This window comes from Puma concolor, chromosome E2, assembly GCF_028749965.1.
Source record: "Puma concolor isolate L17-30 chromosome E2, mPumCon1.1.hap2, whole genome shotgun sequence".
Lineage (NCBI taxonomy): Eukaryota > Metazoa > Chordata > Mammalia > Carnivora > Felidae > Puma > Puma concolor.
Genome location: NC_141681.1, coordinates 46,585,269 through 46,598,290, shown reverse-complemented (window position 1 = coordinate 46,598,290; position 13,022 = coordinate 46,585,269). Strand labels below are relative to the sequence as shown.

General features: G+C 39.8%; 1 protein-coding gene across 3 annotated transcripts in view; it reads left to right on the top strand.

The window, feature by feature from the left end:
- ZNF875 (zinc finger protein 875) overlaps positions 1-8,034 on the top strand; it is a 28,708-nt gene extending 20,674 nt beyond the window's left edge. For all 3 annotated transcript variants that reach the window (XM_086690954.1, XM_086690955.1, XM_086690956.1), the window contains one exon: positions 2,408-8,034. In XM_086690954.1, coding sequence (XP_086547080.1) covers positions 2,408-4,170 — 1,763 coding nt within the window. In that variant the 3' untranslated portion in view covers positions 4,171-8,034. The remainder of the gene's footprint in view (positions 1-2,407) is intronic.
- The last annotated feature ends 4,988 nt before the right edge of the window (positions 8,035-13,022 follow it).

Here is a 13,022-nt window from a genome sequence, read left to right as displayed (position 1 = left end):
TCCTGTGCATGTTGAATCATTTTCCTTTTACTGGTTTTAAGATTTTCTCTTTGTCTTTTTTTTCTGATAGTCAACAATCTGGCTATGATGTGTCTCTCTAGGATTTTATGTTTTTCTTGGGTTTGTTGAGCTTCTTGGATTTGCAGATTAATGTTTTTCATCAAATTTCAGACTTTTTAGTTACTATTTCTTTGGACATTTTTTTCCTGTTCTTTCTCTCTGTTGTCTCCTTCATGTGTCCTTGTTGCACATAGATTGGTTTATTCGATGGTGTCCCACAGGTTTCTGGGGCTCTTTGCTTTTCTTCGATCTTTCTTTCACCTGTTCTTCAGTTTAGGTAATTTCTATAGATTTATCTTCAACTTCATTGTTTCTGTTACCAACTCAAATATGCTGTTGGATCTCTCTAGTAATTTTGTAATTTCAGTTATTTGACTTTTTAATTCCAGAATTTCCTTTTACTCCTTTTTAATAGTTTTTATTCTTTATTGAGATTTTCTATTTCTTAAGTGGTCATACTTTCCTTTAAGTTTTTACACACTGTTTCTTTTAGTTCTTTAATTATATTCATAATACCAGCCTTGAATGCTCTTTTTCCCTCGTACATCAACATCTGGGCCACCCAGCAAAGTTTCTGTTGGCTACATTTTTTTCCTCCACATAGGTCACTCTTTCCTGTTTCTTTGAAAACTGGATATTTTAGATACTGCATTGTATCCCTTCTGGTATCTCATGTTTCCTGCCTAGATGTTGTTGCTGTTTTTGGTTTAGAAACATTTCTAACCTTAATACAGGGAATATGCTTTTTCTGTGAAGATGATGTTTCTGTGTGATTTGTTATTTTATTCTTGTGTTTATTTTTAATCCTGGCTTCCTGTTTTCAACCTTGTGTCTGCAGAGCTTAGTGAACTGTGACATTAGCAATAGGTTGTGTTCAAAGACTTTGAGCCAGTAAGGCTTCCTGCCTCTGCCACTGGATGAGTGTGTGGGGTGGGGAGCTCAAAGTTCAGATAACTTTCAAGCCTTTTCAAGCCTTTTACTTTCCACTGACCCCTCTGATGTTTTCCTCTTTACTTGGTTGTAGCCTCTCTTATCAGGAGGGTTATGTGCATCAATCACATCAATCTTCCCTGCTTTTGCAAACAGCCTTTCAGTCAGCCAGGATTGTGTGGAGAGTTTATCAAGCCCTTCCCTGGCTCTCTCACTTTCAGGTTTCCCTTGCTACATTTCTGGATGGTCTACCAGTCTTTTTTGTTGTTGTTCCCAACCAAGACTGAACCTCAGACAGCAGTCCCTGGTGGCCTTCCGTGTTCATTTACCACCTAGATCACATTTATGGACAGTTCCACTGGGCATTGGTTTTTCACCTCCCGCTCAAATCAAGTGACTGCCCCTCTGGCAGCAGCAGCACTGATCATTCTATGGCCTGTCCTAGTATAACGACCACACCAACCAAGCTGGGGGATTGGAAGGGTGAGAGCAGCTCCAGGCAACAATGCTGCAGATTCCCACTTTTCTTATCTGGAGTTCAGTATTTTTCGTGAATAAACACTTCTCAAGTTATTGTAGGTTTTTGATTGATTTCTGGAATTAAACTTTGTAGTCTGTCAGGTATTGTGAAAATAAGTTTTTAGTATGAGTTTTCCACATTGCCATAGAACAAGGGTCAAAAACTTTTTCTGTAAGGGGCTACATTAGTAAATATTTTAAGCTTTCCAAGTTATGTGCCCCATTGGTTGGTTGGTTGGCTTGCTTTTCTTTCTTTCCTTTCCTTTCCCCTTCCCTCTCCTCCTCTCTTCTCTCCTCTCCTCCCTTGCCCCTCCCCTTCCCCTCCCTTGCCCCTCCCCTTCCTTCTCTCTTCTTTCTTTCTTTTTTCTTTTTCTTTCTTTCTTTCTTTCTTTCTTTCTTTCTTTCTTTCTTTCTTTCTCTTTTATCCTTCCTTCCTCTCTCTTTCTTTCTTTCCTTCTTTCCTTCCTTCTTTTTCTTCCTTTCTCCCTCCCTCTCTCTCTCCCTCCCTCCCTCACTCTCTCCCTCTTTCCCTCTCTCCCTCACTCCCTCTCTCCCTCTCTTTTTCTTTCCCCTTCCTTCCTTCCTTCCTTCCTTCCTTCCTTCCTTCCTTCCTTCCTTCCTTCCCCTAGAAAGGTAAAATCCATTTTTAGCTGGTGGGTCATACCAAAACAGGTTGCAGGCTGAATCTGGCTTACTAGACAAGTTTGCTAACTCCTGTACTTAAAAATGTAATGTTTAAATTCAAATGAAAAATAGCCATTTTTTATGGATGCAAGGATGTCTGAGTGGGAGACATGCTGTGATATAAACATATTATGAATGACCAACAGGCAGAGTAAAATGGCCCAGGCAACCCTACCTATGGCTACTCTGACTAAATATATTCTTTTTTCACCAGGATCAAAGCTAGAAATTCAACCTTATCCCCCCTGTCCGCTGGCATTCTCTAGTCAGCGAGGCCTCAGCCAACATGTGTGGCTCAGGCATCTTCCTCAGCTCTTCTCAAGTTACTGTGCAGGAAATCATCTCCATCCGGGGAAACCCTATCCAGAAGATCAGAAACAGCAGCAGAAACAACTCTTTGATCAAGCCTGCTTGAGTGACAAAGCAGAAATTCAAGAGACAGAAGACTCCAAGCCCTTGTTCAGGAGAGTAAGCAGAAGAGGCACTTGGGAGGTGTTGTCCAGCCCACTGCAAGAACAGCCAGTCAGGTCCAGGGAAGACAACACGGTGCTGGATATAGGGCCCAGCCTAGGCCAGAGGACAGACCTTGAGGAATCAGACAAAGGATCGCGTGGTGTAGAAGTCTCAAGATTTGGGACAGTCAAATGTGGGGAGTTTGGGCGAGGCTTTTTGAGGGAGTCAAACCTGCTCAGCCTCCAGAAGATGCATACAGGGGAGACACCTTACATGTACACTGAGTGGGGACAGGGCTTTAGCAACATGTCAATCCTCATCAAAAACCAGAAGAAACACTCTGGGGAAAAACCTTATGTGTGCAAGGAGTGTGGACGAGGCTTTACCTGGAGGTCAAACCTCATCACACACCAGAGGACACACTCAGGGGAGAAGCCTTATGTGTGCGAGGAGTGTGGACGAGGCTTCACCTGGAAGTCAAACCTCATCACACACCACAGGACACATTCAGGGGAGAAACCTTATGTGTGCGAGGAGTGTGGACGAGGCTTTACTTGGAAGTCAAACCTCTTCACACATCAAAGGACACATTCAGGGGTCAAGCCTTATATGTGCAAGGAATGTGGGCAGAGTTTTAGCCTGAAGTCAAACCTTATCACACACCAGAGGGCACACTCTGGGGAGAAGCCTTATATTTGCAAGGAATGTGGGCGTGGCTTTCGCCAGCATTCACATCTCATCAGACATAAGAGGACACATTCGGGAGAGAAGCCTTATGTGTGCAGGGAGTGTGAGCAGTGCTTTACCCAGAAGTCACATCTCAGTAGACACTTAAGGACACACACAGGAGAGAAGCCTTACGCGTGCGCGGAATGTGGGCGCCGTTTTAGTTGGAAATCAAACCTCAAGACACACCAGAGGACTCACTCCGGGGTTAAACCTTATGTATGCCTGGAGTGTGGGCAGTGCTTTAGCCTGAAGTCAAACCTCAACAAACACCAGAGGTCACACACGGGGGAGAAGCCATTTGTGTGCAGAGAATGTGGGCGAGGCTTTACCCGGAAGTCAACCCTTATCACACACCAGAGGACACACTCAGGGGAAAAGCCATTTGCGTGCAGGGAGTGTGGACGAGGCTTCAACGATAAGTCAACCCTCATCTCACACCAGAGAACACATTCAGGGGAAAAGCCTTTTGTGTGCAGGGAGTGTGGTAGAAGGTTTAGCCAGAAGCCAAACCTCTTTAGGCACAGGAGGGCACACTCGGGTCATATGCCCTTTGTGTGCAAAGAGTGTGGGCAGGGCTTCTGTGATAAGTTAACTCTCATCACACACCAGAAGGCACACTCCGGGGGAAAGCCTCACGTGTGCAGGGAGTGTGGGCAAGGCTTTAGCCGGCAGTCACACCTCGTTAGACATCAGAGGATACATTCAGGAGAGAAGCCTTACATTTGTAGGAAGTGTGGGCGAGGCTTTAGTCGGAAATCAAACCTCATCAGACATCAGAGGACACACTCAGGATAGACACCTTGTGTGTACAGCGAGTGTAGTGAAATCTTCAGTCAAGAGTCCTATTTCACAAGATGCCAGAAGTCACACCTAGTGGTTTTAGTAAGAAGTCAGCCATTACCAGACACCAAAGTGGAGACAGCTACTTACGTGTGACAGGAATGTTCACGAGCCCAATGGGAAGAGTCAACCTCTCCAGTCCGCCTGAAGGAGAACTACTGGCTCATTTTCAGGAGCTCTGGCTTCCCCTAGTGGGGATGGTGGGTTGTGGAAGATCAGGTAACTTGATGGAGGGAGCACTTAGAAGTAGATTGAAATAAAGGAATGGAGACTATTCTAATGTCATTTCCTGAGAATATTTAAACCCTCCTTACACAGTAGCCTGGATGTTAGAGATAACAGCAATAATAGAGCTCGCCCCTTAAAATCTGTCCGACTTTCTGAGAACAAGGGACTTGACAGAGACCATTGCTGATTTAATCTTGCTTTCCCAGAGCAGGACCCAGCAGCAGTCAGCTTCAGGGAAGTTTGGGAAATGATGAATTCATGGAGACAGAGGTAGTACGTGGGTAGAAGAAGGTTTTATTATGCAAAAGGGCTTACAAGTGAGGAAGACCATGACTGTCCTAGCTCTAGGTTTTGGGAGGAAGTATCCATTTTTGCTTGCTTCCAGGGGCTGTCTCTGGTTTCCAGGTTGAATCCATACTGAAGATATTCTTATTTACCGATGTATTTAGACTAGAAATGTATTATATGCTTTTATGAAGAAAACTGGTAGTAATTTTTGTGAATTTGACTTTCAAACCAAAAGTTAGAATATTGAAAAACAACTGTCGCCATGAACTTGACAGCTTTCCACTACTTAGTCTTTTGTGACAAGATTGCTGATGATATTAATGAATGTGATTTTGTAATACCATATAATGAAATACGTAAACATTTGGAAGATCTGCCTAACTCATTGAACAAGTATTTTCCAAATGATTAGTGTGTGATGCTACAAAATCATCCATGGTGGTATTAAAGTATAAGATAGGCAAATGGATTTCAGTTTAAAAGATAAAGGTACCTGGCTGGCTCAGTCAGTAGAGCATGCAGCTCTTGATCTTGGAGTTGTGAGTTCGAGCCTCACCTTTAGGGATAGAGTTTACTTTAAAAAAGAAAAGAAAAACCAAAACCAAAAATTAAAATTAATACCAATCTTTAAAAAAAAAAGAGATAAAGGCCAGATTCCACATTACAGTAACCTTTAAAAAATTATCACTTGTTGACTTTTGGTATACTTTGGTATAGTCAAAGAATAATATTAACAAATATCTGAAAAGGTCATTAAGATACATCTCCATTTTTTAAATTTGTACATGTGAGGTCATATTATTTATCTCAGCAAATTAAATGCAAGAGCACATATAAAATACTAGCTATATTAAGATTAAAGAGATTTTCAAAAATACAAGATAATGCCACTCTTCTCACTGATCTATTTTTTTTTAAATTTTTTTGGTGGAAAATATTCAAACCCAAGTGAAAGTGAAGCACTTTACTTCTCATTTAAAGTGCATTGTTTCTAGATGTTTATGGTTTTGGGGTACCTGGCTGGCTCAGTCGGTGGAGCATGTGATTCTTGATCTCAGGGTTGTGAGTTCAAACCCCACACTGGGTGTAGAGATTACTTAAAAATAAAGGTTTTTTAAAAAAACCAAACAGGTTTGGGGTTGCCTGGCTGGCTCAGTTGGTGGAGCATGCGACTCTTGATCTCAGGGTCATGAGTTCAAGTCCTGTGTTGGGTGTGGAGCTTAACAACAAAACGTTTAGATGTTTATGGTCTATATCTCACAGCAAAAAATACTTCACACACACTTAAACACCAAAAAAAAAAAAAAAAACGTTACCTAACATACTATTATACTTAATATAATTTAAACTAGGCATGGGGCACCTGGCTGGCTCAGTTGGTGGAGCATGAGAATATTCATCTCTGCGTCATGATTTCGTCCCCATGTTGGGTGTAGAGATTACTAAAAAAAAAAAATAAACTTAAAAAAATTTAAACTAGACGTAGAAGACAATTACCAAATAACACAAATGCAAAGGAAATGCTTGTTAACACCCACTGGCAGATGTAAACCTACAGTTGAAGTATGCTGCTCTATCTAGACAAAACACACAAATCTTGGGGAATGCTCATTGCTAGAACTAAATTATATAATTACTTAATCTCTGTGCCTGTCGCTATGTCTCTTCCTGAATATTCTTGCCAATTTTTCTATTTCTTATTAAAATCTATTCTTTTAATCTTTTCAATGTGTTTTTAACTTATATTTTGTTAATTTTTGTTAATATTTACTAATATCTTGAAGCTAGTTTTTATTAATTGCTTTTTGAAGCTTATTTAATCATACTTCAGGTTTTTTTTACCTTTTCCTTTTTATTTTCTTCTGAAAGTCAAATCAGTTATAATTTTTATCTTTGTTTTCTCTTTTAGCCAAGAATTACTATTTCTACAAATGGCTAGATGGATGTATTCATTTTACACTCTCCTAGTATTTAGTTTTTTTTAATGTTGTAGCATTATAGTCAATATATTTTTGTAGTTTCTTCCATTTTATTTTATTAAAAAATGTTAATGTATTTATTTAAATTCAAGTTAGTTAACATACGATGTAGTATTGGCTTCAGGAGTAGAACCCAGTGATTCATCACTTCATATGACACCTAGTGCTCATCCCAACAAATGCCCTCCTTAATGCCCATCACCCATTTAGCCCATCCTCAACCCACCTCCCCTCCAGCAACCCTGTTTGTTCTCTGTATTTAAAAGTCTCTTATGGTTTGCCTCCCTCTCTGTTTTTGTCTTATTTTTCCTTCCCTTCTCCTATGTTTATTTGTTTGGTTTCTTAAATTCCACATATGAGTGAAATCATATGGTATTTGTTTTTCTCTGACTTATTTTGCTTAGCATAATACACTCTAGTTCCATCCACATTGTTGCAAATGGCAAGATTTCATTCTTTTTGATCGCCAAGTAGTATTCCATTGTATGTATGTATGTATCTTCTCTGTGCATTCATCTGTGGATGGACATTTGGGCTCTTTCCATACTTTGGCTATTGTGGATAGCGCTGCTTTATAAACATTGGGTGGGGTACGTGTGTCCCTTCAAATCAGCGTTTTTGATTCCTTTGGATAAATACCTAATAGTGCAATTGCTGGGTCATAGGGTAGTTCTATTTTTAATTTTTTGAGGAACCTCCATGCTGTTTTCCAGAGTGGACTTCCAGTTTAATTCATAAAGTTTAGTTTTGAATCTAATCAAGCTCTGAATTTTCATGTATATCTTTTTGTTTGTTTGTTTGTTTTTTAGTTTATTTATTTTGAGAGAGAATAGGGGAGGGTCAGAGAGACAGTGAGAGAGAGAATCCCAAGCAGGCTCCACACTGTCAGTGCAGAGCCCAATATAGGGCTTGAACTCACAAAATGAGATCGTGACCTGAGCTGAAACTGAGAGTCAGATGCTTAACTGACTGAGCCACCCAGGCACCCCAGTTTTCATGAGTATCTTAAAAAGCAAGTATGTAACATGAGTATGTGTATTTTAACAATATTATACCAAAATTAACACAAAAGGTTATAAATGTTGATGTTTTCCTATATCGTTACCTTATTCTCCTGTTGTTTTGTATTAATTTCATATTTATTTCTATGTTAACATGTGAAATTAGATTTGTAATGTAAATATAGATACAAGTAATATTAACAGAATAAGCACCATTGTACTCACCCCAGAAGAAGTAGTAAGCCTTAATTATTTTTAAAAACTTAGCACTTCCATTTCTGTAAGTGAAATAGTCAATAAATTTATGATCATGTTAAGAAACATTTCTCCATGTATTGCCATCAAATTTTGCTTAATACATTTCAAGGCTATTTTATTTTAGTATATGTGCTGCTGAAGCGAGCACAAGGCTATTTTATTTAGATCTATAGAAATTAATAAAATTTCTTCTTGATGGATTTTCTCTTTTAAAACCATTGAGCAACCCCAGGTCCCATTCAGTGCTTCTAATTAGTCCGTTCTCAATACTGTTTGCATTTGCCTTTTTTGGTAGTATTTGCTATACTCACTTTTTCATTTTCATCTTGATATTCTTGTTTTGTGAATAGAGCATCCTGTTCAAGTACTGGAAGCCACAGTCAGAACAATTAGGTAAGAAAGATAAATAAATACAAAGCATCTAAATTGGAAAGGAATAAGTGAAACCATCTCTATTTACAGACATCATTTTATATATAGAAAATCCAAGTGAACTCAAACTGATAAAGCTAATCAACAAATTGAGCAAAGTTATAGAGTACAAGATCAACAAACAAAAATCTGAGAAAATAGAGAATTCTGTTTTTTTTAAAAAAATTTTTTTTTTCAACGTTTATTTATTTTTGGGACAGAGAGACACAGAGCATGAATGGGGGAGGGGCAGAGAGAGAGGGAGACACAGAATCGGAAACAGGCTCCAGGCTCTGAGCCATCAGCCCAGAGCCTGACGCGGGGCTCGAACTCACGGACCGCGAGATCGTGACCTGGCTGAAGTCGGACGCTTAACCGACTGCGCCACCCAGGTGCTGGATGCTTAACCGACTGCGCCACCCAGGCGCCCCTGAGAATTCTGTTTTCTTGAGGGATCTTGGCTGATGGGTTGCCACTGAGTAATGAATTGGGTGACCATGGGGGTATGAGTACTATATACCCTTTAACTCAAAGTTTCTTAGATTTGGCCAATGGGAGCCCCTTCAAGCTGGCCTCTTGTGTCTTTCTGACATGTCTCCATCATTCATTAAGCATCTCCTTAATTTCTGACAGATAGTAAAGGCTCATTTTGTACTTTCTCAGCCCCGGCCCTGGAATTCACCATTTCTCTAAGAAATTATAGTTGCTTTCAGTGGAGAACGATATTTAGGAACCAAGACCTAGGTAATAAGGTGTGCTTATTGGTCTTAGACCATCTCTGCTGACAGAGCTAGGAAATTTACGTGTGTGTGTGTGTGTGTGTGTGTGTGTGTGTGTGTGTGTGTACACAAATACCTGTTTATATCTGAAAAAAAAAATCAGTTCATATGGATACTTCCAATTTCAATCCAACATCACAATGTTTATTCTAACCTTCCTTTCCACATCTGTAACTCCCTTTTCTTTCTTTTTTAACGTTTGTTTATTTTTGAGAGAGACAGAGAGACAGCATGAGCGGGGGAGGGGTAGGGAGAGGGGGAGACACAGAATCTGAAGCAGGTTCCAGGGTCCTAGCTGTCAACACAGAGCCCAATGTGGGACTCAAACCCACAAACCATGAGATCATGACCTGAACCGAAGTTGGATGCTTAACCGACTGAGCCACCCAGGTGCCCCTGTAACTCCATTTTCTTATAGTGAAAAACCTGGTTCTCATTATCCATCATATATTTACTTATTTGCTCATTCTTGGAATACATATTAAGTAGTTTCAGAATTGCTAATGCATACAATTGTGATAAGCATACCTACTCATTGGAGTTCATTATTTTTGTAGATCTTTTTGTCTTTGGCCTGAGGACAAATTACTTACTACATTTGAATTACTTGGGTTAGTTCTTTTTCCACCCTTCACTGTGGTTATGTTATTCATTTGATTTCTGTTTGTGTTTAGTTTTAGGGTTCTCTTCATCTTTGCTGTTGTGAACACATTTAGGGTGTCTCCCATGATTCTCACTCCTAATAACCACACTGTTGAGTAATCCCCTCCCCTTGAGTGTGGGTGGCACTAGGAGCAGCTTCTAACCAACAGAATATGGTAAAGATTATGGGATATCACTCTTGTTTTTATGTTAAATTGTATGGCAAAAGTGAAGGGATTTTGCAAGTGTAATTAAGGTTCCTAATCAGTTGACTATGTAGGGGAAAGGGAAATTATACTAGGTGGCTCACCTAATCTGGTAAACACTTTAAGAGGGCCTCAGTCAGGGCACCTGGGTGTCTCAATCAGTTAATCGTCCAACTTCTGGCTCAGGTCATAATCTCATTGTACATGAGTTCAAGCCCCACTTTGCTGACAATGCAGAGCCTGCTTGGGATTCTCCCCCTCTCTCTACCCCTTCCCCACTCACTCTTTCTCTCTTTCTTAATAAATAAAAACTTTAAAAAAAGAGCCCTGAGTTGGGCTCTGTGCTAACAGTGTGGAGCCTGCTTGGGATTCTCCCTCTCCCTTCTTTCTGTCCATTCCCCCACTCTCTCAAAATAAATAACCATTTAAAAATTTTAAAAAAAGAGAGACTCTGAGAAAGATTTTCTCTTTATTGCTAGCTCTGAAGAAACAAACTGCCAGAAATTATTTTTTCTTTCTATTCTTTTTAAAAGTAGGTTTCACATCCAGCACAGAGCCCAATGTGGGGCTTGAACTCACGACCCTGAGATCAACACCTGAGCTGAGATCGAGTCAGATGCTTAACCGACTGAGCCACACAGGCACTCCAAACAGACTGCCCTGAATTCTATAGTCACAAAGAAACTATTTCTGCCAACTACCTAAAAGAGCTTGGAAGCTAACCCTTTACTTGTCAAGCCTACTGATGAGACTGCAGCCCACCTGACAGCTTAACTTCAGCTTTGTAAGACCCTGAGTAGAAGAGCCAGCTAAGCCCAGATTCCTGACCCACAGAAATTGAGATAATAAATGGGTCTGTAGTAATTGGTTGTATAAGAACAGAAAACTAATATTTGTTAATTTTATCTACTCTTTTAATATGTGAAACACTAACATTTCTAAAAGTCTAAACTACACAAAACAGTTCACTCAGGGAAGTATAACTCCCTCAATCACTTCTATTCCCTCCCCTCCCCATATGCTCTTCCCCTTCTGGATTTGGACTCAAGGCATCAGAATGTCTGTCTGTGGGCTGATGTGCCAAAGCCAACAAGAAATAGATACTGCAAGAATTAGGTTCTCTCAGCCAACATGCAGAAGCTGCAATGAAAATTAGGTTAAAAAAAGCTGGAAGGCTCTTGAGAGAAGAAGAAAGTCATATAAATTCCTTGTGATACATCAAAATACAGGTAAATGAATATGCATTTAAATATTTTAGGATAGGGGCGCCTGGGTGGCACAGTCGGTTAAGCGTCCAACTTCGGCCAGGTCACGATCTCGCAGTCTGGGAGTTCGAGCCCCGCGTCAGGCTCTGGGCTGATGGCTCAGAGCCTGGAGCCTGTTTCTGATTCTGTGTCTCCCTCTCTCTCTGCCCCTCCCCCGTTTATGCTCTGTCTCTCTCTGTCCCAAAAATAAATAAACGTTGAAAAAAAAATTTAAATATTTTAGGATAAAACTCAAATGGTTTTGGCATGTATCATTTTTTCATGATTTCACACTAAAGCCAAATTTTTGCAATTACTCAACCAACTGCATTTGATAAAAGGTATCTACTATGAAAATAAATGACATAAAATACTTTTGATATAATCATTCAGCTGCTAAGCCAACTGAACGTTTTGCCAAGTGGAGAAATAAATAGTAAAAGTCACTTCCACTTGGGCATTATATAACTTCCAGCTAAAAGCATCTTAATTGAAATTCCCACATTCTTACTCCAACTGCCAACCTTTCCACTGAGCTACATCCACGTCTAAATGCCTACTTGATATCACTTCTTTAACATTCAACAAGTATCTCAAACTTAACATGACCTCACCCTACATAGTCACTGTTTACCATCTTAGTAAATGAAACTACCATTCATGTAGATGTTCAGGATGAAAATTTAAGCATTGTATTTAACTTCTTTCCTTCCTATTCACATCCAAGCATCAGCCAGCCACTCCTGTTACTTCTACACTCAAAATGTATCATTTTGACCATTTTTCATTGCCTCCAACATTTACTTCCCTAATTCAAAGCACCCTATCTTAACAAAATCAGTGGTGTCCAAACAGATTGTAGAGGAAGCAAACCTGCCACTGACATTTAGAGACCTGGGTCAACATACAAGTAGAAGTCGCCAGCCAGCTCCCTTCTCTTAACCATCTCCACTTTTGTCCCACACCAAAAAGGGGCCTCATGTTCACATTTGTGGGCACTCCAGATTGTATGTCTAAGCTGTCTAGTCTCACCATGTAGCTACCACTTGGCCACCTTGTGCACATAGGCAGCACATTGACCTTCCAGAGGACAGATGGAGGGACGGAGCTTTGGACACAGAAGAGGCACAGACTCTGGTAGCAGCCTTGAAGCTACTTGAGTGGAAAATTCGCAGATACCCTGAGCATGGTCTAAAGGAGATTTCACGCTCTGGACACGAATGTGTCTTTGTTTCTCGATTTCTCACCAGGAAGGAAAGGGGCTTGGCCAAATGAGGGCCAAACTGTGACCCTTTGTATGTTTAATAATTATTAAAATGTAAAATATATTTGTTACTAGATACTGATAATTGTATTAACTGAATCTTTAAAAATCTTTTTGACACTTATAGAGTGTTTTGGTCACAGGGAAAAATTAAAATTTCATTTTTGCTGCAGAGAAGTAAATCAAGATGATTAGTAAAAGATTTTTAAGGATAGGCTATTATTGCATTAAGACAAAATTCAGTGATGAAAGTCGAATGGAAATGATTTCAAGAAAAAGGCACAGTGCACACTTTCCAAACGTTAAAAGCTTATGTATGTTTAATTGATATTGGTATAGAAAATATGCTACAATGGTATCTTTGAATCATTTAAACTTATAAAGAAAATACTGTAGATGTCAATAATGTAAAAGGGGATACATTAGTTTTTGAAACTGTTGTAAGGGGAAGGTAGCAAAACATTTGAAAGACCACTACTCTGATAAAAGAAGATCAGGTTTAGTAAA